Source organism: Mus caroli, chromosome 11 (genome assembly GCF_900094665.2).
Source record: "Mus caroli chromosome 11, CAROLI_EIJ_v1.1, whole genome shotgun sequence".
In the NCBI taxonomy this organism is placed as follows: Eukaryota; Metazoa; Chordata; class Mammalia; order Rodentia; family Muridae; genus Mus; species Mus caroli.
The window spans coordinates 44,734,762-44,760,939 of record NC_034580.1 but is presented as its reverse complement, the minus strand read 5'-3'; the positions used below and the strand labels follow the sequence as shown (position 1 = coordinate 44,760,939).

The window sequence follows — 26,178 nt, the reverse complement described above, 5'->3', positions numbered from 1 at the left end:
ATTGTAACTAAAGTGGGAAGGGAGGGGAAGAGGGTCACAGGGATGAAGCCATATTGTAACTAAAGTGGGAAGGGAGGGGAAGAGGGTCACAGGGAGGAGGAATGTATCAGTATCTTATGTCACAAACTGAAAAAGGTCAAAGAGATCTAAACACACTGCCCTGGGACACAGAAACGAGCACTAGAGCAATTCATTAAGAGAACTGAAAGTCAGGCTGGTGACATAGCCCAGTGATGGAGTGCTGGCCTAGGATGCACAAGGCTCTGCCTTCATCCCTGTCGCCACATAAAAAGGCAAAACCAAAAACCAAAACAAACAACAATAACAAATTCTAAATAACAAAAACTAAACTCAAAGTTTGCTTCAAAAGGAGACAGAAATAGGAGAAAGAAGAGGGAATGCAGGCTTCATAACTATTTATGCAACCATGTGATTCTTGATGAATACAGATGCAAATCAACCCATTTGCTGATTTGGTTCTGTTGAGAGGAGTCCGACTTTGAGACTGTGAAGGACAGACACTGGGCAGGCGGACAGGCAGGCTGGCACTGGCGCAGGTGAGCACTGAAGCAGCTGTGCAAAGCTGGAAGGAGCTCGGCAGCCTGCTATTGTGGGCGTCTCCAGGTGGCTGCAGGGCTGAGGGAGGTTTTCATTTTCCCCAATTTTGTGAATTATATAAAGTAAAAGTGGTAAGAGCGAGGGACAAAACTTTACTTTTTGTCCTGTTTCACTCTAAAACTTAAAAAATAATTAAAAGTTTTATTTATTGTAAAGCCATTTTGTTTCTTGGAGACAAGAGTCTTGCTATATGTCGCAAGGTGACCTTGAACTTATGACCCTTATCATCCTGAGTTCTCCATGACAGGCATGACAAATTGCATTAACAGCAAAACTGAAGGTATGTTTCTCTATGTGAGGCCCTATTTAAAGGGGACCATATACTGCCATGCGGAGGCTCACTTGAGTTCCTCACTCACAGAGGCCTGTCATCCAGTCTGATGGACCTGAGGGTTGTTTGGTCTCAGTGACAACGCTCAGACCTTTCCTAAGCAGTCGCAGATGTGAGTGTGTGAGGTAAGAGTGTACAAGGGATCCAGAAGGAACCGGTAAGACAGGGAGCTAGGCAGGGAGCAAGGTAGACACACAACATTGTCTCAGATCATCATGGATTCTAAACACTGTGCTAAGTAAAACACACACTACTTTGGGCTCTGTCTCACCTGCTTGTAGACTAAAGGACCAAACATTCCACAAAAGGCAAGTACATGCCATAGTCTCATGAAGTTTCCAGGAAGTAGGGGCATTCTCCTGCCCTCACCTCTGGCTCCAAGTAAGGGAAAACAGTCCCCCCTCAAAAATCAATAGAGCTTGTAAATCTGGGAAATTATCATAAAGCATACACTTCATTAGGCGTGTATTTATAAGGCTGATGGCCACAGCTCAGTAGTAAAGCACTACGTCCTATGAGCGGCACCCTGGGTCCCATCCATCTCAGCACCACACAAGACGCAATAGCTACGAGACAGTAAGAATGCCTACAGGAAGAGGGGCTAGGCTGGAGGAGAGATGGCTCGGTGCTTAAGGGCACTGGCAGCTCTTCCAGAGGACCTTGTTTCAGTTCCCAACACTCACACGGTGGCTTACAACTATCTGGAACTCTAGTTCCCAGGGATCTGATGCCTTTTCCTGGCCTCCATTCATGCATGTGGTACAGACATAAATGCAGACAAAACATCCATACATAAAATAAAAATAAATATACTTTTAAAAAGCCTTCTGCATGAGGGAAGAAAATAAGCATCATATTGTTGATGGAAAATTCAGTGTCCTAGATAAAACTAAAAAGTGGCCTCAGTTATTTGGAGGTCTGGGGGAATTTTTAGAAATAGAATGATTCATTAGGAATCTTAGTTACTATTTAAAAGTGAACTTTACCATCAGAAGGTCTATTGCTTGAAATGACCACTTGGTGGCAGCAAAGGCTACACTTTGAAAAACCTGGTTATGGGGGTGCACAAGGAAAGGGAAGCCAGCACAGGCCTTTGGCAACAGAGGCAGGAGGATCACTGAGTTTGAGGCCAGCCTGGTCTACAGAGTGAGTGCCAGGACAGCTGGGGCTACAAAGAAAAAAAAAAGTTACTACAAACTGAAAGGTTAAACCAGAAAACCAAGATTGTTCTGCAGTAGGGTGGCCCCCTACCTCTGTGTTTACAGTGGCTGAGGTGCCCCTGCACCTTGGGGAAACAGCTGATCTGAACAGTGTTTTGTACACAGTATGACTCCACAGCTTAACCTGGACTCTCAAAGTACCAAACTTTAAAAAGAAGAAAAATACGTTCTTAGGGTGGGGATGGATCAGGGAGTAAGCACAAGCTCTGGGAACTGAATTCAAACCCCCAGCAGCCACGTGAAAGGCCAAGTGTGCTTACACGTGGAACTGGAAACCAGTGCTGTGGGTGTCAGAGGCAGAGTCAGGAGAATCGCAGGGGTTGGCTGGCCACCAGCCTCCCTCCAGGTTCAGGTTCCTGCCTCAAGGAAATAAGGCCAAAACTGACCTCTGGCCTTTAAACACACATGAATAAGTGTGCACTCACACATGTGCGCATACACCACACAAACACTCATACTCTCTCACACATAAAGACATTAAGTTCTTTTGTAACTAGATGACTGACGACCAAATGATCATTTTAAAAGTAAAGCTATGTGATTACTTACTCTATGAATGATACCAGCTGAATGCAGATGCTTGATGCCACAAAGCATCTGGTAGAGAAGGTATGACATTCTTTCATGGTCCAGCTCCATATGAATAACCTGACATAAGTTAGCATCCATTAATTCCATTACCAAGTACCTGAATATTCAAAAGAGACCAACCACACTCATTAGTATTATTTTTAAATATTCCTTCACGAGTCTTAGCTCACAATCATTATGAAGCAGTAGTGATGGGATATTAACACTGCATGCTGAAAGTAAAAGCACTTTTAATAAAGAATCAAGTATATAATAGGAGTCTGTAAAATTACCCAAAGAATATACAAACAACTAACTTACTCAACGTCTTTCTGCCTTTCAAATTAGAAACCAAACTCTTTTCTTAACCATGGAAACAATCTCATACAAACTTTTCTACTTCTCTTTTATTAACCCATGTGTCTGTCTGTCCACCTATCTATCTTTTGTTAGATCATCCTCTCAACATCTATACCGTGATGCTGTAGATTCTTGCTCTTTAACAATACCTGATTCTGGCAGGGCTGCTAATGTAGAGGGTTTATACAGCGGGTAAATGGAACTCTCAACTTTCTGTTCAGGTTGGTTATGTATTTGGAAATCTTTTTTTTTTTTTCTGGTGATTTTTGTTGTTTTGGCTTTTTCAGACAGGACAGGGTTTCTCTGGGTAGCCCTGGCTGTCCTGGAACTCTGTAGACCAAGCTGGCCACAAACTCTGAGATCCCTGTCCTCTGCCTCCTGAGTGCTAGGATTAAATGTATGTGCTACCATCCCCTAGGTGGAATCTGTCTTTCAAGGCTGAACATACAACTTTCAAGCTCACGGTCCACCAGCAGCATAGCAGCCCCACCCCAAGCCCACAGAGGTGCTTAGACACATCATCTCTAACTCTCCTCCACTGCTTGTTATGACATTCTGACTCTGCAGATGCCTAGTCCCTGCCCAAACTGATGACTTCCACATCTGCAGAGACCCAAAGGCCAGTGCTAAGGACTTGGCTGCTTTCTGTGCCTAACTGCTTCCTTTTGTTGGAGCGGCTGGAGTCAGCTCCTGTCTTGGTGCTCTCCAGGTTGCTGTGCCTTGAAGCACCATTTATAGATTATCCTTCCATTCCTTTAATCCAGGCTTCTCCTGAACACCAGGCTCTTTCCTCTCTACCCACTTCACTGTTCCGCTTGGATAGGCAATAGTGTCTCTGAATTCATGTCTAAAACTATGTGTGAGTCTAGCTACTTAGCACCCCAAGTCTGGTCCTCTCATAGTCCTCCATATCTCAGCTGAGAGCCTTCATGTGTGGCTTTCAATTTCTCTCTCACATCTAGCATCAGTAGATGCTAGGCCTCACCCTCAGATAGTGTTGGTGTCTAATCTCAAGCCCTTCCCATTACCCGTTTGAACCTCTCATATGAACTGCTGTGACTGCCTCCCCATACTAACTAGGCCTTTTTGTCCTACCTCTCACAGTGGATTCACAGCCCCTCAAAGCCAAGTGTTCTTTTAAAATATGTCAGGTAAGATCACTGCTATGTGGGAAATCTCACTCTGGCTTCCTTTCCTATATGCATGCTACTTCTCTAAGCCATGCCCCCATGTCTGACCCCACACATGCCCAGCCACCCAGGCCTCTGGGTAGTAGCACACACCTGCTAAGCTCCACTGCTGCTCCTTCACTCTGGCTACACCTTCCGTGTCAATTCCACTCTGTCCCAGTATCTGCAGAATAAACCCCTCCTCCCCTAAGCCTTTCTCCTACTGCCTCACTGTGATCTTTCCCCCATCTACCCTGTGATGAGAAATTGAAGACAGCAACTTGACTAGGCCAAGGAATACTGCGCGGGCAAAGCCTTATGTGAGGTGTGTTTTGGAGGGTGTTTTGGGCAGTAATTATTATGTGAGTCTGAATGCACTGAGTACAAAGCATAGAGCAAGATCCTGAATGAGCAAATCTAGAGAATGAAGGAGACTCTCCTCTGAGAGCTGAAACAGACTTTCCGGTGTTTTTGGAATCAGAATGCTAGGACTTATATACTACAGCTCTCTGAGTCCTCAGGCTCACAGCCTTAGATTAAAAGCAACACTGCAGGCATCCTTGTTCTTTGGCACTGCAGCACCCTAGGGTCCCGAGCTTGCAAATGGCCTGTGATTTCTAAATATAAGTCACTAAGTTTCTAAATTTTCAATCTGATGCAAAAGATACTTACACATCTTGAAATTCTTCTAGCGTTTTTTGTGGTGTGAACACATTTAACAAGCTAATTATCTGAAAAGAGAAAATTAATTATACTTTAGTATGTCAGATTGAGTATAAAAATTGGAGTGTACACGGAAATGTATTAAAGGTAGAAAAATGATTGCAGAATCCAATATTTATCATTACTATGGTTGTTGCCAAAGTATTCTAGTGCAGAGCTTTGGAATATTTAACCACCAACTGAGAGTAAGATGTGCTCTTAATAGAATCACTCACATGACCCTAGTAACTTAAATCAGTACTATGGAATTTAAATATACGTAAAATATAAAAATAACGGTTGGAAAAGCACTATGCTAGGGGCTGGAGAGATGGCTCAGTGGTTAAGAGCACTGACTGCTCTTCCAGAGGTCCTGAGCTAAATTCCCAGCAACCACATGGTGGGCTCATAACCATCTATAATGAGATCTGGTGCCTTCTGCTAGCCTGCAGTATGCATGCAAGTAGAACGAGATATATATATATGATATCTTAAGTATCTATGCTATGCTAGCATAGTTTCCACTATGCTAACTGGAAACTCAAATACTATATGTAACTTTCTGAAAAGTTTTTAAATAAGAAGGCTGAGCTTGTACTTTATGGTGATGAATATGAGGTCTCATAGCCTTATATTCCCTTACGGGGCTAAGCAGCCAATCTTACTGCTTGCTCCTTGTGGCCTCTGTGCTTACAAACCATGTGTTTCAAACACACACCCTCAGTCATCTCACATGAACAAGAGAAAGGGGAATTACTCATCAGATAGAAGGGGTAACTAGCAAGAATGGAAAGGAAACTGTATCTACCTTCAGTCTTGGGAAACAAAATGGATAAAGTCTAAAATTCTAAAATATAAAGCAGAGAAGAATATGGGCAAATATTCTATTTTCTGGTGTAACAAAAATATTTTAAACATGATAGGAAACCTAGGATATTTAACTACATTAAAACAAAGCCAAAATTAAACAAAAAATCAGCATACTAGAGCAACATATGAGGTCAAATGGGAAAGGGGGAGAAACAGTTGAAGCTGGACATGGGTGGCATTTCTATAACTTTAGGACTTACGAGGCTGAGGCAGGAGATTGAAAGTTTAAGGACAGCCTCAGAGTTCAAGGTTAGCCTGGGCTACATAGCAAAATCCCCAAATGAAAAGGGTTAATAACTTTGATATGTGAAATCACCTACAAGTGATTTTAAAAAGATACCAAATAGTGTAAGATAAAAGTAAAGCCACAACCATGAAAAGCAAATTTTCCATGAATAAACAGTTGGGGCTCAGTGAAGACTTAAGTTCAGACTCCTGGCCCCCACGCAAATGTCAATGGGAATGGTGGCCCACCTGTATTTTCAGGGCTCAGAAGATGGAGACAGGGGATCACTAGGGCAAGCTGGGTAGCTAGACTAGCCAAATTAGCAAGCTCTAGGTTCAACTGAGACATCGTGCCTCAGTATATAAGGTGGGGAGTAATTCATAAAGACGCCTCCAGCTTTCACATGTGCACCCAGACCTGCACATACAGGCATGCTCACACATGTACAGATTTGTACACACATGCACACACGTCCCATAAACATATGAAAAGAAATTCAACCTCACAGATTAAGATTATTTGTCATATAGCAGACTGGCAAAAAGAAAAGCAAAACCAGTATGAGCTGGTGAATGTGGAGTAAGATGTGCCCTCAGAAGCCCCCCATCAAGCAGAGCTGACAGTGCGCCCTGACGTCAGCTTGTCAGCGTGTATGAAAACCGGGGTTAGGCTGATTGTTTGACTAGCAATAACCTGCCTGGGTATGTATACCATGTTGTATGAAGAGGGCATTCATTACACCATGGCTTCTAACAGAAAAAGCAAAACTGGAAATAGTCTACCCAACAAAATTATGTGTATCTCAGTTTGCTTTCCACGGCTGTTATAAAACACTGTAACCAGACCTGGGGAAGACAGGGCTTATTGGCTTATGGTTTATAATCTATCAGGAAGGAAAGTCAGGGCAGAAACTCAAGCAAGGAACCTGGAGGCAGGAACTGAAGCTGAGGCCATGGAGGAACATAGCTTATGGCTTGCTCACCTTGTTTTTTAAACACAATCTAGGAGCACTGGGCCCTCCCACATCAATCACAGACTTGCCTATAAGCCAGTATGATGAAGGCATTTTCACAGTTGAGCGTCCCTTCCCCAGGTGACACTAGCTTGTGTCAAGTTGACAAAAAAACGAAAACAAAAAAAAACAAACCAACAACAAAAAAAACAACCCAGCACAATTTGTTAACTAATTATTATATATCTGTATATACAACCACTTAAAATGTTTTACAGTTGTGTCTATTAAAGTGTATGAAATTTATCAACATTCCTCTTGGTATAAAAAGAGGAATAATAGCATACTTGGTCTTATTTATACATATGTAAATATACATAAGCAAGCATGCTTACTAAAATGTTCACACTTGTGACTGGTGGCTGAAGGTCCCAGGGATTTTTGCTTTCTAACTTATACTACCTGAATTTTTAAAAATAATAAGCATGTCTTTGTAAACTGACAAAATTGAAGAGTAAAATAAAACAAACATTGAACCAATTAAAACCAATTCAAAAGCAAACCAAGTGGAGGAGAGGGTATGGCTCAGAGGCAGAGTGCTTGCCTTGTGTACATAAGATGTTGGATTCAATCCCCAGCTTCCCCCCAAATTACAAAAATACAATGTGACAAAAGAAGAAACTGATCTTCGTGGCATACTCAATGTCACCACACAGAGAGGCCTAGCACAAGTATTGAGACGAAGGGGACATAAACTGTTTAGTATAATCATCTAAAACTGGAGACAGATGTCACAGACTGATCTCTTTCAGGGGATGGGGGGTAAAGGCACTGTCACAAACTGATAACCGATAACTGACCTGCATCAGATCCCACATAGAACCTCTCTCCCAAAGAGAACCAATTGTGGTCAGGGTCAGGGTTAGGTGATAGGGTTAAGGTTAGGGTTAGAGGTCAGGGTTGGTTATTAGGTAAGGGTCAGGGTCAAGGTTAGGGATTACTGTTAGGGTTAGGGTGATTCTGGCAGGTTATTCTCAGGGTTAGGGTTAGCTGTTAGGGTTGGGGTAGGGTTGGTATCAAGATTAGGCTCATCTGGAAGCTTGTCCTCTCACATCCACAGTGAGCAGTGGCATTCCCCCCCCCCCCAATAACTAGATGTAATAAAGAATATTTTTTAATTTTTGAAAAAAATGTAATCTATTTTATAGTTTCTCTCCTCATCAGCCAATCTTCAGTCTGGTCACACCACTAACATCAAAGCACATGAAGAGCACCATGACTTACGTTTTTATGATTGACACACTTTAAGAGGACGAGTTCACGGTAGGCTCTCTTAGCGTGCGTTTGGTTCTGAAAAGGACGACTTAACTTCTTGACAGCCACATTTATCCCAAGAACTGTATCAAAAGCAGCACTATAATTAGGAAATATAATAAACAGCCTATTAAAATGGCTTTTGAAAATAGCAATGGAGAAATACATTTGATGTACTGTCTTTCACAGAGAATAGCAAGGCAAGGAGAAATGTTTCTGCTCTTCCCCAATCAAGCTTTATGTACATCCAGAAAGTGACGTGGCCGGGCTGGCCGGGCTAATCCCTCCCCAGAGGCACCATGCTTTTTGGCTACAGCTAGAGAGGGATTCAGCAATTCTTCCTACTTATAATTTTCAGTTAGCTACGATTAGCAGGTTCAGAACCAGGTAATTTAATCCAAAGCACAAAACTCAGGTCAAGGCATGAAATTTTCCATTTAACACATCAAGAAATTTAAAACTTCCTTGTTATCACTGATTAAAATGTCAGTATATTCTGGAAATGCCATAGTTGAGCTCATGGAAAGAATTTAATAAACCTGTTTTGACTGATTATGCTTTCCCAGGCCAAAGACTCTGAAAGGAAACAGAAGCCCAAGTCTCAGCTCACGGTAAATTACCAAGCTACAAAATCCCAATGTAAGCACTTGCTATATATAAAATCGTGCAGGGCGTGATGCGGCCTTGTATGGTATGAGTAAGACCTAAAGCTCCAGTTTCCAGTGCTCACATCCCTTCATGGAATTCAGTGTTACCTTTTCCCCAGAGACTAGCTATGGAGAGCGAGAGGCATGATGACATGTTTTAGGGTTTCCAGCTAACAACACAGTGTCGTCATGCAGAGGTCTTCTGATGGCTCAACAGGGGCTCAGGACTGCTACATACAACCTGGGAGCCCAGGCATCTCCTTAAACACCGCTTCTGTGAGTTTATTCTATTTGTAATATTGTTTATCTTTATTCCTTTCTGTTAATTCTTTCTGCTCAATAACTCTAATGTAATTAGACCCGTTTTTAACTTAGACTGTCCATTGTGGAACTGTCTAAGGAAAACCATTGCATTTATTACATTTATATGGATATGTATATACACAAATCATAGGTGAGCCCACATGCTCAAAGGCAAGTTCATTACTCATATTAATATATGGTATAAAGATCTATTGTAAAATAAATCATTAATAAACCTGGGTGCATGTGTACACTTGTGTGTATGTGTTTCTTGGATTCACCTCTCTGATCTCAAAAGATTCTGTCTGAATTTTTAGACAAACAAGAATAATGACTGAGTTCAAGGGCTACACAGAATAACACGGTGTCTTCAGTTAATAACACTACTACTGTACTGTGTAATTTTTTTTTTCTTTTCTTTATTTTCTTTTTCTTCTTTGAGTCAAGTACTCCCGAAACTTACTATGTAAATCAGGTTGGCCTTGAATTCACAGGTATCTGCTTGCCCCTGACTCTGGAGTATTGGGATTAAAGGTGGACAACTGCCTTACCCAGCTTATACTGTGTTCTTTAAAATTGCTAAAAAAGTAGATGTTACATGTTCTCACTGCAGAAAACATGTAAGAAAAATGTATATGTAAATTAGCTGAATTTAGCTACTTTATACTGTATATGTATTTGAAGCACTCTATGTATGTGTGTATGTATATGCATGTGTTTCTCTCTGTTCTTTCTGTGTGTATTTATGCATATATATTTATGTGTTTCTCTTTTGTGTGTGTGTGTGTGTATGTATGTGTGTGTGTATGTATGTATGTACTGGCTAGTTTTTTACCAACTTGATAAGCTGGAGTCATTTTGCTAGAAGGAATTGAGTGAATGCCCTCACCAGACTGCAGAGCTTTTTCTTGATTAGGGACTATGTGGGAAGCCCAGCTCATGTGGGTGGTACTACCACTGGGTAGTTGGTTCTAGATGGTATAAGAAAACAGACTGAACAAGCCAGGAGGAGCAAGTCAGTACGCAGCCCTCCCCGTGGCCTCTGCTTCAGTTCCTGCCTCCAGGTTCCTGCCCTGGCATCCCTGCACTAAAGCTGTCAGATGAATAAACCCTTTCTTCCTCTCCTCATGTTTTAGATTCTGGTGTTTTATCACAGCAATAGAAACCTAACTAAGGCGATAAAATACATACACCTTTATCAATAAAACCTTTTTTGATGTACAAAATTAGTCAAATGAGCTAATTCTAAACATATGGAGACAAGCTCCTCTACTCCTGCCTGTCCCAGCTCCAGAACAACTCTTACCTCAAAGGGACAGACACTGCCTAGTGTGAAACTGAGGGTTTAGCCACCTCCTTGGCTCCTCCCCACCCTCACAGCCTTATTTGATGGTAGTCAGGGTTTCCTCTGTAAGTGGGTTGCTAATGCACTTTACCTTGCTCTTCCCCAATAACATAAGGTGACGAGTACACTTTCCCCTGCTCTATCTCTTTATCCTCCTCTTCCTCCAAACCTTTTGTCTTAAACAGTCGTGCTTGCTAGCATCTTCAGTTTAAACTGACAGTCAGGCCTCTGTGCTGTTTCCCCCAGCTGTCTATAAACACTGACAACCATCCGGAAAGTGCATGTGCTCACGTAAATATTACTAGTTGCAGAGCTGAAATTATACTTCACTTCCCAAAGATCACACAATCCTTGCTGCCAATCATACACACAAAATTAGAATGTCTGCTATATGGAGGCAAGTAGGTTCTCCATCCTCCCAGCTTATCAAGTGTTTGAACACTCCGTGCCTTTGTTTCTAAGCAGACCACACCTCTTTCTATACTTCCCTCCACAAGGTTCTAATAAACATCTTTTTCCTTAGAGATGTCTTCCAAAGCCCACCACCAGTACCGTGTTCTCCCACTCAGACTTCTACACTTAGAATTGACCCACCCCGTTTTTGAAGACATCTCAAAGTCTACTTCACAGAACTCATCCTCCATCTGGCCTCTTGTATTACAAGCTCTTGTGTTGTCTCATTGTTGGAGTGCTTCCTTAAGGAATGTCCCCAGACAACTAAATGATCTTACTTTGCCTTCGGCTTTGATAGTCTGTCTTTTAAGCTGAAAATCAATTTCCTCACCGAACACTAAGGCCACTGCTCTACTGCTCCCAGCTTCAGTGCTGTTTAGTGGGGAGGGAGGCTGATATCTGAGAATCACTCTTTTGTTTTTTTGTTTCTCTGCTCAATGATATATAACAAAAAGCCATGCTCTATTGGAGCCTCCAAATGTCCCCTTAACAATCCCTCCCAATTGTTATCATTGTCCATGCGTCTGTTTTTTTGTTTTTGTTTTTTTGTTTGTTTGTTTTGAGACAGGATCTTTCTACATAGCCCTTGCTGTCTTGGAACTCATTGTGTAGACCAGGCTGGCCCCAAACTTACAGAGATTCTCTTGTTTCTGCTTCCCAAGTGCTGGGATTAAAGGTGTGCACCACTAACATTGGCCTAACTTCTGGCTTTAAGACAGTCACTTTCTTGCTCTCACAAACTCAACATGTTACACATAACTCTATCTCTTATTTTTGCCTATGACCTTTCACTCAACAGTGCATTTATAACTCACCCACGAATCTGAGTACTAGAATTCACTCTGTCATTGCTATAATATTCCTTTGTGTGACTGTCACTTGCTGCTCTCACTCAGTTATTTTCACTTTTCAAGTAATGACAAGAATCACTGCCATCGACATGTATGTGCATGGCTGCAGTCCTTTAAGCCTGCCTCTCATACATGCAGAGAGCTAAGTGGGAGCGCACAGATTCTACTTTAGCAGATAAGACCAGACTCTCTTCCGACGTACTTCCATCAGTGACTGTGTCTATCAGCAGTGTGCCCAGAGTGCATGCCTAGGAGTTGTATGTGAACGTTTTCACCAACATTTGCATCATGAACTTACTTTTTACCCTTTGGCCTGAATGTATTTCATCATGTACATAAGAACATTGTTTTAATTTGCATTCTCTGATGAAGAATGACCATCAGGTAATCAATGTGAGCAATTTTAGACCACTAATTTTATGGTAATGTATTATGGAATAAAACATTAACACATCATCTCTTCTGTATTCCTACTCTTTGGTCTCTGCGGCTTCATTAGGAGTATTTTATTTTCTGCTGATGTATTTTCCACATTGCTAATTCTCTCTTCAGTTACAACTAATATTTGCAAACATGTTTTTTAGATTTGTAATTCAATTACCATAGCTTTCACTTTCACGTCAAATTTCCACTTAGTTCTCCTTTTAAAAGTTCTTGTTATTCCACCAAAGCTTTCATCTTGTCTTTTACCATCTTGAACATATCACCACAGCGATTTAAAATTTTGGATCTCATGATGCTGGGATCTTCTGTTGATCTGATCCTTTTGTCCTATCTCCCTGGGTACCTAGCTATTTTTTATTGTGTTGGACCTGCATTTATAAAGCTGCTCTAGAAGGAATCTGAAATCCAGGGCAATGCTATCCTTCTTCAGAATTTATATTTGCTTCTACTGGGCACACGGGGCATGAACAGTTTAGACTCGCCACTGTATAAGTTCAACGGGTGGATGATAACTGGATGGGGGCTGTGCCTCACTCGAGTTAACCCCATTACTTTTAGGGTATGGCCTTTCAGTGGCACCAAAACAAAGCAGAGGTTACCCAGGCCCTATCAGAGAGCCCCAGGACCTAATTCCTATTCTCTAGCCACAGGACAGTTCAAGCAGTCTCTCTCAGAATTTAAATGACCAAGAAACAGGTAAGCCTCAAATGATGGGTTTCCTATGCTAGGTTTGCTTGGTGTAATATTGATTCTTCAGCATCTTATTAGCCCTGTAAGGACAAATGCTGGGCATGGAGGACAGTGAGCACTCTGGTGGGAACTGGACTGTCTCACAGATGTGTTTTAACGTTCCTGGCTTTAGCCTCCTCCCCATCTTATCTTCATTTTCTGTATTGTGATATATACATTTCCCACCCCCCGGAGTTCTGTGGTTCAAGGCCCTTTCCTGTTTCACACAGCCCCTCTGCTCACTCCCTTCCTCTGCAGTGTTATCTGGACCAAGACCCCAACTTATTTTAATGTTGCAGAAATTTATTAGAACTTTTTCATTCACTAGTGATTGTAATTCTCTTTTGTTTAGCTCTTTGATTTAACACCTTGAATCAAAAGTTTCAAGCCATTATTTTAGAGGTGAAAATGTAAACACTCATTAAGACACAGTAGGCTGCCCAAGGTCACAAAGAATTTGGGTCAAAGATCTGTACTGGGCTCAGAACTCAAGTCTCCTATCTCACAGACATTCACATCAACAGCCTCCTTATCAAAGACATATTATTCTGGACATTATTTATGGTTTGTTTATATTTATAAAGGAAAATAAGAAAATGTACAGCCAGACCAATGTTCATGCTCACAGAAAGCATTAGGGTACTCCTTACCTTAACAGTAACTGTTACTCTAGGAACTGCCAAACCCAATATTAAAGACTAAAGAGAAGGGGTAAGCAAGTCACAGAACCACAGATTTACATTTGGGGCTGAACACCTTGGGGTTTTAGAAGGAGAAAGGGAAAGCATACACTACATCTTGAGTAAACAGTATTATATATAATTTAGTTGGCATTTATACTCTAAAACGGTAACATTAGAAAACCGATTTCCTAATAAGCTTTACTACCATCTTCTAAGGAACAAAAACAGAAACAAATCAAATAGGTCCAAAACTGTAAACACAATTTGGAACATGAAGGGAGGGAGGGCCTGGGAGCCTCTCAGCAAGGAGGCTTGCAGAGCACACCCGAAGCCCCGAGTCTGATGCCTAACAGTGCAAACAAAAGCAAAAATAAAACTAAGGTCAGAATATTTTATCTTGGCCCCAGCTCTTTACATGTAAGTCTGTAGGCCATCGGGCCAACCTACACTATGGTTCCTGTGCACAGCTGGCCTTATGTGTCTATCGTGGTCTAATTTAATGGAACTGACTAGTTTGGAAACCACTGACTGGTGCTAACACATTTTACTTCTCAGAGTTGTAGAAACACACTTGCCTCTACATTAACTTCTAGTGCTGTTCTTGTGGCTACTGAATGGCCATGTGTTACTGATTTAAAACAACATACATTTATTATCTATCTTCTGGAGTTCAGAAGTCCAAAACGAGTCCTAAGGGGCTAACAGTAAGGTCAACTCAGCTGTGACCCTCATGAAGGCTCTGGGAAGAATCCATTTCCTTCCTTTTCCCAACTTCTAGAAGCGTCCTGCATCCCTGCCCCACAGCACTCCACAGTCTATGGTCACACCTCCCACACCTCCTTCTCTGACCGGGACAGTCCCGACTTCTTTTGTAAGAGCACTCCCACTTACATTGGCCCACCAGGCCAATCCTCCCACCTCCAGGTCATTGCTTTGTTGCTTTGGTTTTTAGATGGCGTTCTATCAATGGTGTCCATGAACTCACTATGTAACCCAGTTTGGCCTGCTGCTTACAGTAATCCTCCTACTTGGATGTTAAGATCATCAATATAATCAGGTCTGCAAAATTCATTTTGCCCTGTAAGGTCACACATTCATAGGATTCCAGGGTTAGGATATGGCTCTATCTGAGGAAACTGTATTCTGCCCATCACACACCCTAAAGGTTCACTGGTAGATATTTTAAAAGTATGATGCTGACAAAAAGAAGCTCTGGACCATCAACAGCAAAAAGACCGGATCTTAACAATCTAAGACAGAAAATCCAGAGCCTATTGTCTTTGTTTTTTGTTTTTTCGAGACAGGGTTTCTCAAACTTTTTTGGTTTGCTTTATAGGAATGTGCCATTACCAGATCACCCTCCTATCCTATCTGATACCAAAGGATAAATACAAAAGTAGAAAGGAGGAGGGGAGAGGTGCAATCACTTCTGAAGTTTTACTTTCCTATGTTAGAACTTAAGGTGGGAGGATACTATAAAACTGTCAGTTACCATTACAAAATTAAAGTGTGTGTATGTATATATATGTATACACATACATACACACACACATATATATATGCATATATGCATACACGAGCATATATATGTATGGAAGCATGTGTGTACATATGTATGTATATGTACACAGGTATGTATGGGTATATCTGTGTATGTATGCATATGTATTCAAGTATATATATAAACATATATAAGTATGTACACATGAATATATATACATGTGCACAAATTCATGTATGTATATTTAAATACATATAACATACATATGAATACATGTTTCTGTTTGGTGCTGGCCAGAAACTCAGGTACTTTCACATGCTAGACAAGTGCTCTACCATTGAGCTTCCTCTCTAGCCCTACACAGTTCTTGAATATAATCAGTGTCCTATGGAGATGAATATAATTTATTGAGAGATTCTAAAGAGGAATTTAATGAATATTGATTTATTCATCATTATGAAGACCCTGAACAGAGTCCTGGTCATATAAAAAGTATCAGTGATTCAAAGTCATCAAGCATTAACTAAGTGAATTAAAGTCCCAAGACACCAACAACTGTTTTACACCTAAACCTTCCCTCAGAAGCCATGGGAGACAAAAGTCAGTGAGCCTTCCTTGTCCTCAGCTGCACTACATATACAGAGAGGGCCACGGAGGAGCTCATGGTTGTATCATATACACTATTCACTTCACTAAAGTCAACGCCCACAAAGTAACTCCTGCTCCCCTTCGGCAATCCTCTTATCAAATTATTAATTCCAAATAAGAAAGGTTACAAATCAAGCGAATATATAATATTCTTTATATAATTTTCTATCATGGTGCTCAGACTGCTAGATTTTGGAGAATTTCAGATTTCAGATTTTGGGCTTACAGATGCCTATCAGTAAACACAAATACTGAAAAATGTGATAAAAGTCTAAACTCAAAAATACTCTGCCCCTGAGCAGTTGAGAGAAAGGACATTCTATCTGCACTAAAGCACGTTTGCACTGTTAAGGCCCCGTGCACACAGCTGGCACACTGTGCACACACTCTTTCATGTAGCACCTCCTCTTTCCTCAGTCTCTCCTCTGAGCCTCCTAATCCGCAATCCCGAGCACCAGGGCCCCGGCTGCCCTCACTGAGGAAAAGAGCAGGTCTCCCTGATCAGAGTCTGCAGCGGAGTCTCAGCTGAACCCACTGATGACGCTAGGCTCAGTGTCGTCACAGGAAACCAAAGCTCTCCTCCCAGAATGCCTGGGAGAGTTCTTTCATTTTCAATTCTCTTGGCCTACCAGCTATAAACATGAAATGTTTTTATCTTATCACAGTATTTTATTTATATGTTTTGGGTTTTGAGACAGGGTTTTTCTATGTAGCCCTGGTTGTCCTGGATGCACTTTGTAGTCCAGGTTGGCCTTGAACTCACAGAGATCACCTGCCTTTGCCTCCCAAGTACTGGGATTAAAGACACGAACCACCACACCCGGCAATCACCAGCAATCGCAATTTCTTTTAAAGACAAAAAACAATCTTGTTGATTAGCAGGGGGGAAAAAAAGCTTTGTCCAGAAAACTACAGACTAAAAAGTTTGGGAGGTGCTGACAACAGAGTTCTAGAAAACACGCGAGAAACGTTACCTTTGTCTGGCCAGTGATGTCGCAGCAGCTGACTGTCTTACCATGCAAGAGCCTAAGGTTCAGGGTCAGACTAATGGTTCTGACGTCCTGGGCTGGACACATAGTTGAAGAGAGACACCAAAGAAGAGACGGCCAGCCCAACCCCTCACACAGCATCCCTTCCTGGTTAATCCATGGTGTGATAATGACACTGCCTGGCCTCATCCTGCCATTGAATGGCAAGGCACTGCAATGATGGCGCCTGGAAATGAACAGGAGTGATTGGGAATAAAAGGAGGAGGGGGGAGAAGGTGGCCATGATGAAGAAATGAATAAAACGCCAAATTCCGGTTACACCAATCATTCTGATATCATAATGGCAAGGCAAATGAAAAGATAACAAACAAATAAATCAATAAAGCCAACAACAGAGCAAATGAAAAATTGAGTTTGTATCCTACACATGACTGTATATAACTACAGCAAGGACTGATTTAGTTTAGCTCAAATTCTACAAGGGAGATTATTTTTTTAATCAGTGCTACTAAAGTCTTACTCAGTAGTTTCACTTGTTACTAAAGGCTTCGTCTATGCTATTAGAACAGCCCAGACTTACCAAACAATTCCTTGGGCTCCAGAGCCGATCGGTTTCAGTTGCTGGTAACGTTTTAGAACAGTGAAAGTTGAGTCCGCCACCTGCACACTGTAAAACTGACCATCGATTTTACTGTCACTCATGATGTAGTGTCATACAGGATCCTAAGGGCTGCTGCCTTCGTCAGACCCCTGAGGAGAGAGAGAATCAGAGTGAGCTGATGAGCTTGTATGCATGCGCATACAGATAGATTGTATGCATACAGATTATATACATAGTGGTTCTGATCTGCTGGGGCTTCAGATGGCATGGTCAAAATGGGAAAATCAGCTTGGCCATGCTCTCCATTTAAGCAAGGGGTATATACCCCCCTCCACTCCAAAACGACATTTCAGTAGTATAAGATCATGAAAAGATGAAAAGAACGAATTAAAACAAATATTTTCTAACATTTATTTATTTTATGCACCTGGGTGCTTTGTCTGAATGCTTGTGTGTGTGCCTGAACAGCTGTGAGCTGGGAATGGAACTTGGGTCCTCTGGGACAGCAGTCAGTGCTCTCAACCTCTCTAGCCCTGAAAGGAAGGGATTTTTGAGATGCACAAAGGCCACATCTTTAAAGGACTGGGTTATAATAAAATATCTTGGGGCTGCGACACAGCTCAGTAGCCGAGTGCTAGCAAGCACAAGACAGTGAGTTCATATTAAAAACAGGAGTGGGGTTGCGGGTGGGGATAGAGCCACCTCTGGAGAAAAGAATTCACACATTCTTCCCAGCCACGGCGAGATTACTATGTCACTAATGCATCTCATCCACTTCCCTCTTGTGCGATCAGCTTATGTCTAGACGTCTCGGCCACAGATGGGGGCATTGTTTTGGATTGATTGATTCTAGAACTTCTAGAGATAAGTGGAATAGTCCTCTAAGTGTATGGGTTCAGGTTCAAGTGATAAACCACAGATTGAGAGCCATATGCCTTTTACCAGTATTAGAGACACTGGTATGAGCTGTGTAACCTACAGATGGGCCTGTTTCATGAAAGTGACCAGACCTGGCCTTCATTCCCACAGCTCTTTGCTATGGCTGCTCACATTCCATAGCTGGACTAGTACAATACTAGGCTAGCTGCCTTGAACTTGGGGATTAGAGCTAATAGACTAGGCTCAAGGATTATATAATTTCATCACAAGATTTAAAATCATTCTAAAATGAAAATAAAGTTATCTTGTTAGGCAAGAAGAAAGTCAACTAAGAAGCCCCTAAACACTCCTCCTGTTACACATGGGCTGAGGAGAACAAGATAAAGAGCCGCCCGCCCTTCCCCCACGCACAAGACAACCTGAGAAAACATGTAAGTTAGCTACTAACGGATTTATTCAGTTGGAATGTCATTTTAGGTAGAAGGACCGGCTTGTTTTGTAAGCTGGAAGTACAAGCACTCCTCAAGCAACCGCATTAGCCACACTGCTCTGTCACTGTCACAGTCCAACACAGGGCTCCATCCAAGCCACTTCTACAGACTTGGCAGCACACTCAGCTGGGGCTATAAAGGTGTTTATAGGTCTGTCTTTTCCCTAGGCCACGAGCTTCTTCTCAAAAAGTAGGGAGATACAAGCTGGGCAGGAAACTCGGTGGTAGAGTGCTTGCCTGGCATGAGACCCTGGGTTCACTCCAGAGCAGGTCAGGGAGCACAGAAGGGAGTAGAACAGTGCCCAGAGACTGTCATTAAAGGAAGGCTTCACAGAGGCAAGGCCTGTCCTCACGTTTGCTCACATGACCGACAAAGACACGTGTGAATATTGGTGAGAACTGTAAGGTGGCCAATCATACAAGTAATAGCTAATACTGTACATGCATGTGAATCCTAACCCAGAAATTACAGGCCCAGAAATATATTGGGTGCATATATGTGTGTAATATTCAAAGATATCTGTACAAGAATGGAAAATAGCTAACCAGCAAGACTGTAAACAACTCAAAACATAAAGTACAATGAAGCCATTAAACACAATACAGGGTCTGTGCGTACTGGCGTGGAAAGCTATCTAAGATACAAAAAGGAAATAAAGTAACTTGAATAAAATTCACATAATAAATGTCAATCTGTGTTCAAGGACTATACACGCACAACACATACAAAGGTGAGCATACATGTGCACACACACACACACACACACACACACACTCCAGACTACACACCAGCAAGAACAGAGAAATGGGACGTGAGAAACATTCCTCTTCCCATTAGAATTTTCTGTTCTGTTTTTAACCTCATATATTTACATTAAAAAAACTAAACAAAAAAATTCAATTAAAACGAAATGTTATAAAATGGCCTTGTGTCACCGGCAGGGAGGGTGGGTTGAGACAGATGACTGGAGAGAGGAGAACAGCTCAGGTTCTAGGAGACACATTTCAGATTCTCTCAAGTAACCTATGAGGGGTGCACTATCATCCAACAAAAAGGAAGAAGCTGAGGTTTGGGGGAGTAAGGCGCTGCCCAAATTCCCAGTGCGGCCCAGCACTGAGCTGAGGTGTGTCTCACCACAGCATCCTCCTTCCTCCTAACACACCAGTCCCACATCTCTGAATAGTGTGGGATATAAAGTATTGTCTGAGGGCCACACCAGAGCGACACAGGCATCCCTCACCTGCACACTTTTTCTCAGAGGAAGACTGAGTGATTCACACCCAATTAACCCTTTAATCACACTGAAATTTCAAATGCACAATTTAAATGGACTGTTGCTATGGCTAAATGCAAGTCTTAGTCACCCTGTTACAAAACATGATCCTGACATTTTTCTCATAAAGTTCTCATTAGCCTATGTTAATTCTCACGGGAAAAAAAACCTAGCTTATGGCAATTTAACTGCCCCATGCTTGGGACTGAGCTGAAGGACTCTCACATGCTAAGCAAATGCTCTACCACTGGGTGACATCACTATCAACAATTTCCTGACTTGATGCTGCGTTGCAGTTAGGCAAAGGTATCCATTTGATATTTAAGAGCCTTGGAGCAGCCTTGCAGGGCCTCCTTTCTGAAGTTCTGTTCATTTATTACAGTATGTACTCGATACAAAACATGGTGTTCACCTCAACACTTAATGCCTGGCAAATTTTTCCCTGCTAGCCCTGTTTTCAGGTACCAAGCCCCTTAGCTGAGAGCTATCTGCCCACATAAGGACCAGCCACAGATGCTCAGAACAGTTCTGTTACAGATCAAAACTAGAAATAGCACAAATATCCATGGCTACACACCTAGACTGTGGAATATTAGTCAGCACTGAAAAAGCTGCAGCACTGATTTGGTAGCTCTCCACATTCATGAATTCTCAAGTTTTTAAATTCAACCAACCATAGGTAGGAAGTGTTCAGTAAGAGCAACTGTTCTAAGGAATTGTTAGGCAGAAGCATGGAATCCTATTTGCCACTGCATAGCCAGGGATTATGCTTGGTGGAAGCTGGTGAGTTAGGCAGCTACAAAGGGGCAGTAGGGGAGACCGTGGGGATGGTAAGATGTTTCTGTATCCTGTGGTGGCAATGGTGGTTCAGGAATCTGCACATGATAAAACAATACTGAACTGTACACATACTGTAGCCATGCCTAACTTCCTGTTATGATTCTGTGCTAGAGTTATATAAATATACAATCGATGGAGAAAACTGGGTAAAAAATAGATGGGGTTTTGCAGCTTCTTGAAGATCTGTAATTGTTCCACAATAAGAAAATTTAAAAAAGAGATCTGGTGAGAATACACAGCGATTCCACCCTTTTCCTGTCTGAATGCTTTAATCAGTGACTTTGAGAGCTTGATGAGCCGTCCTCAGCACAAGGGCAGACAGCAAGCCCTCTGGCCCACTCTTGGATACCAGACACACCTGCAGGCTTCTGCTCAGCGGCTCCATCTGCCTTAGCTGATGTCCCTGTCCCTTCTACTCTTCAAGGACCTACTTTTCATGCAAGGTTCCTTACTCGGCCTATCCCTTTAAACAGCACCAAGCTCTCCTTCCATTTTGCTCTCCTCCAAGCTCCTCAGTGGTAGAGGCTGTACCTGGCTAATTTCTGAACCCTGGCCCATTGTTCAGCCCAGGCACTGTCAGTTTAAAGCAAAGGTTAGGAAAAGGATAAGCGTGGAAAGGCAGTATGGAAGGTCAAGGTCAGGTCTCAAGCCAGGTTCCCTGTGGAACAGTTACTTATCCAGTGCAACTACCCTCATCTGTAAAACACTGATGAGCACAGAACTTCAGGACGCCTCTAGCTGTGAGTCCAGCTCAGCTGAGAAGGCACGATGGCTTGAGTCCACCCTCAATCTCAGTGGGTGTCACCTAGATTCACCTAGTATGTCTCAGGAAACAGAAGCTCTATATTATACTGCAGAGATGGTATCTGTAAAACCCAACCATGGAGACACTCCAGAACCACCATCTGCTTCTACAAGGGAACTACAGGGAAAACAGAAGAGAAGCAGGAAAAGCAACACACTGAAAAAAATCTAGCTGAGTGTGGTGCCTTTTGACTATAATTCTAGCACATGGGAAACTGAGACAGGAGGATTGCCATGGAGCTGAGGCCAGCCTGGGCCATTCACTCATAATGAGTATGAAGTCATATCTGAAAGAAGAAACAAACAACCAACCCACAAAACAATAAACACCATAAAATTAAAAATAAAAACAAACAGAGAACTGAAAAGACCAATAATCACAACAAAAACTTGGCTCTACTTTCAAGTGACTACAGAAACTGTAAGATACACAAGACACCTAGTTTTGAGTTTTGACTGGGTATTTGATGCTATGAAAGAATTACTGCTTTTAAAAGTTTAAGAGAGGCCCTGTCTTTTAGGGAAATAGACTAAAAAGTTCATGGACAGAACAATGGGATGTCGAGGATCTAAGGTCAGGGATGGAACAAGACTGCCAGAGTTGAAACCTTAGACACTGATACTAGGTTTTTTTTTTTTTTTTTAACAAATTTGAAAGTCCCCATCATAAACAACTAACAGACTGCTATTGAAATCAATTCACACAGAGGTCAAGTATAAACCATTAATAATTATTTTTTTTAATAAAATTGCCACCTTCTTAGCCAGGTGTGAAAGATAACTTTATATATAGACAAATATAGCAGCCCTACTGACAAGTTTATAGTTTTAAGATCAGATTTTTGTTTTATCTTATAAGCCTTTTAAATATTAGTAACTCATTAATAATTACTTTGTTTGGCATTTGTCTTTGTACAGAAGGTTAAGACTTTTTTTTTTCATTTGAAACTGACAAATCCAAGTATACCCTTGACCATTCATAAAGGATACAGCAAAGTATCTGTTAACAAGTAATTATAAAGTCCCGAGACCCTGCAAATTAAAACCTCAGGAAGACCAAAGCTCTCCAGAGATTATGCCCCAAAAACGACAATTATTTTTAACTATGCAGGACTCTTCTGAAAGGGAGGAGAGAAACATTTATAGATTGGCTATTGTTCTTCCAGAACAAATCGAAAGCCAAACACAAATAGAGTTGAGAACCTTAGATGGAGGGCAATCTGGGTTCGGGTTCTCACTGGCTGCCTGCGCTGAAGCAAACTGCACTGAGCCTCCGTTTCTTCCTCTGTGGAACCCAGTGTGTCAGCCACACTCAAATGAGTGCCTGGCTGGTATCTGGGGAACAGGGCCTAGCTACTCTGGCCTCAGGCTACAGTTCCTGCTCCTCCATGCTTCTCCCTCCCACACTGCCTGCTCAGGAGGTTAGCAGTGCTGCATGAGGTCCGCATTTGGCTTGGCACCAAATAGCTAGTTTTAATTAGCTATTGCCAACACTGAAATATCAGAGTCCAGATACAAACTTGGAATCCTGGCTTTTACAAAAATTGCTGAACCAAGTTCTGGAACTCTGGGGTCTCCAGCACTCCATAAGCCCCACACTTGCCCTGGAGGGCTGATTCTTGGCTCCAGACTGAGCAGAGTTCCTCATTGATCTTGCCCTTTCACTTTCTGTGTCTGTCCCTGCTCAAGGCCCTCCAGCACCCCCACCCCACACCCTCCATTTCTAGGGCACAGACCCTTCACTACAGCTGGTGTCATATCCTGTCCTAGAACTGTGTGCATGCCAGTCTGCTCTATGGGGCTCCTGGACTCTCTGGGGGACGGTACCCTGTTGCTATCTCCTTTGTGTCCCCAGAGCCCAGCAGAAAGCATGACCTAGATAATACAGAATTCTGTAGATAACTCCTGAATGTGTGGAAGGAAGCCCGAGCAAAACTCTTACCAAAACGTATTTTTTTTTAATCACAAATTGTTCTGACAGCTACTAGAAAGAGATTAAAAACATGAAAATATTTCACAAAGTGAGAATGAGCGTCTGTATGCTTACAAGTTTCACAAGTTAAAAGTCACCAACAAAATGGACAAAGCAGAGATAATAGGCACGGATGGTCTTACTGCTCATTTACTGATCTGACTTTACAGACGAGACAACTACCTCTACTCACCATGCTAAACAAAAAGGATGGGGCAATAAATCAGATAGCATCAATCCAGAGTAGGTACTGGACGGAAAATTAAAGAAACTGATGAGCGAGAATGACTAAGCGAGGGAAAAGGGTGGTCAAGCTAGATAGGCCTCGCCTATAACAAGACACTGAACCACAGGAGGAAGCGATGTGAGAGAGACAGCTGGGTAAAAATCTTATAGACAACTCTGAACATAGAAAAATCGAAGTGCAAAGGTCCTGAGGTAAATAAATGATTTGGGCATGCCCAAGGCAGGTGAGGTTAGGATAGGAGAGCAGAGATCTGCTTCTGTTAAGAGGGGAAGGAGTGGCGGAGGAGGTGGGCAGGGCCCACTCTGGCTTTGCTGGGCACTGAAAGATGAATGACAAGGCACGGGAGGGGGCGCAGAAGTGGGGGAGGAATCTAAGCGGATGAGGGGGAGTTCCTACGACACTCACATCAGCAAGGAAGCATTTATTTACCCACTCAGATGCCCTCAAATGTGCGCCTTAGGCTTCTCTGCCCTAACGCTTTGAGACAGTTACATTGCCCGATAACAACCCCGACCAAACCCTAGACATTCTACCATTACTCCCGAGGGGAAAGCAGAGGGCCAGCGAGGGTCGCAGTCACCGCCAAGGTCGAGGGGACCAGAGCCCAGGCTCCAGGGCATGCAGCGGGGTGCAGCGACGTGCCTCACAGCTGGAGGAAAGGCGCCTACAGACCCCTGCGGGCAGGTCTGCTGGGGCCGGGCCAGACAGCCAGCCTGCAGCCCTGGGGCTGCACACACCAGGCGGGAGAGAACGACCGCGGAGCCGTGGATAGCCGGGCAGTACCGAGCAGTCCACCCCTGAGCCCCGCACCCCAGGCCCTGCGCGGCCCGAGCAGCCCCTCCAGGCCTAGCCGCCCGCCAGGCTCACCTCGGCTCCGCGCCGTCGCGCCGGAGGCAGAGGGAGGGCACGCTGGCGGCGATGCGTTCTGGCGGCACCCAGCTCCACGACCCGGACCCGGTCGTCCCGCCCCGCTCTGCTCCGCCCCGTCGCCGCCGCAGTGGGTGTGAGGGGCGCGGGGCGCTGCGACCCTTCCGGTCCGGTTCCCTTCTGCTCCACTGCTGCCACCGCCGCCGCCGCCGCCGCGGCGCTCAGTCTGACGGATTCTCAGGCCAGCCAATCAGAATAAGGATATCCAGGCAGGCGGGACCAATCGAGACTGGGGGTGGGCAAGGCTGGGCAGTACGGGCGTGGCTGGAGGCTTGGTGTGGGCGGGGCCAGTGGCGCGCTCTGGATGCCCTAGTGCAGAGTAGCGCCCCCTAGGCGGCTCGCCATCTGACCGTCTGCTTGCTGTAAGCGCGTCCGCCAGTGTGCGCAGAGTTAGGGATCCAGGTCAAGCTAGGACTGTCTCCTGAGCCCGCCCTCCAGGGCCAGGAGACCCGCATGCGCCGGAGAGGGTGGGCCAAGGGGAGCCAGAGCCGGGGAGGGGCGAGGCGTGACTTTGCGACTACAGTGTAGGAGCCATTGTCAGGCCTCCGTTGTAGCAGGTGCAAATGGAGAGGCGACTTGGAAAAGGACTAGAGACAGCCAGGTTAGAAAAGAGTTCTGGGCATGATCAAGGACTTGAAGCCTCGGAACCTGGAGTACAACGGCCCCGGAGGAAGAACCATGACAAGCCGCGGGGCCTTGGGGTTTGTTTTTCACTAAGGCAGATGCCACACTGAATGGGATCATAACAGGGGTGCGGCCAGATGTCCAGAAGGTGGGGGTTGGGGAGACGGTGACCATGACCCTGCCGAGTCAGTGACGGGTATAACCTAAAGAGGACTCTTATAAGAGACAAGTTTCTGCATTGGTGCATAGGGGTGAGGAGGGTGTCCGTCCAGTGCTGAAGGGCTTCTAGACAGTGGGTCTTTAACACAGCTGCTTTTGTTGACGCTTCTGCAGACCTCTGGCTCTCAAGTAGGTTTCAGAAGGTCTGAAGTGAATCAGATGTTTGGAAAACACAGATTTTGGGATTCTGACTACTCTGTGTTTTGATAGAAAGGCTGCAAGTGAGACAGGGATGTTGAACACACTGAGGGAAGCTACGAACAGGTTAGGCTGAGGACTGGCCTATAAGGGATTGGAAAAATGGACACAGTAGTTGACAAGTGGTGTCTATGGTGGTAGAGCTGTAGTCACAGGATGCCAAGGAGGAGCCATGGAG

The 26,178-nt window shown here is 43.4% G+C and overlaps 1 protein-coding gene across 5 annotated transcripts in view; it reads right to left on the bottom strand.

Moving 5' to 3' along the window:
• Positions 1-25,124, bottom strand: part of Mapk9 (mitogen-activated protein kinase 9) — a 39,562-nt gene extending 14,438 nt beyond the window's left edge. For 4 of the 5 annotated variants that reach the window (XM_021175407.1, XM_021175405.1, XM_021175406.1 and 1 more), the window contains exons 1-5: positions 24,900-25,124; positions 17,506-17,675; positions 8,303-8,432; positions 4,941-4,999; positions 2,719-2,857 (exon numbers count right to left, since the gene is read on the bottom strand). In XM_021175407.1, the coding sequence (XP_021031066.1) occupies positions 2,719-2,857; positions 4,941-4,999; positions 8,303-8,432; positions 17,506-17,627 (450 nt within the window). In that variant the 5' untranslated portion in view covers positions 17,628-17,675; positions 24,900-25,124. The remainder of the gene's footprint in view (positions 1-2,718; positions 2,858-4,940; positions 5,000-8,302; positions 8,433-17,505; positions 17,676-24,899) is intronic. The other variant, XM_029483417.1, reaches the window with a different exon arrangement.
• Positions 25,125-26,178: the final 1,054 nt, after the last annotated feature.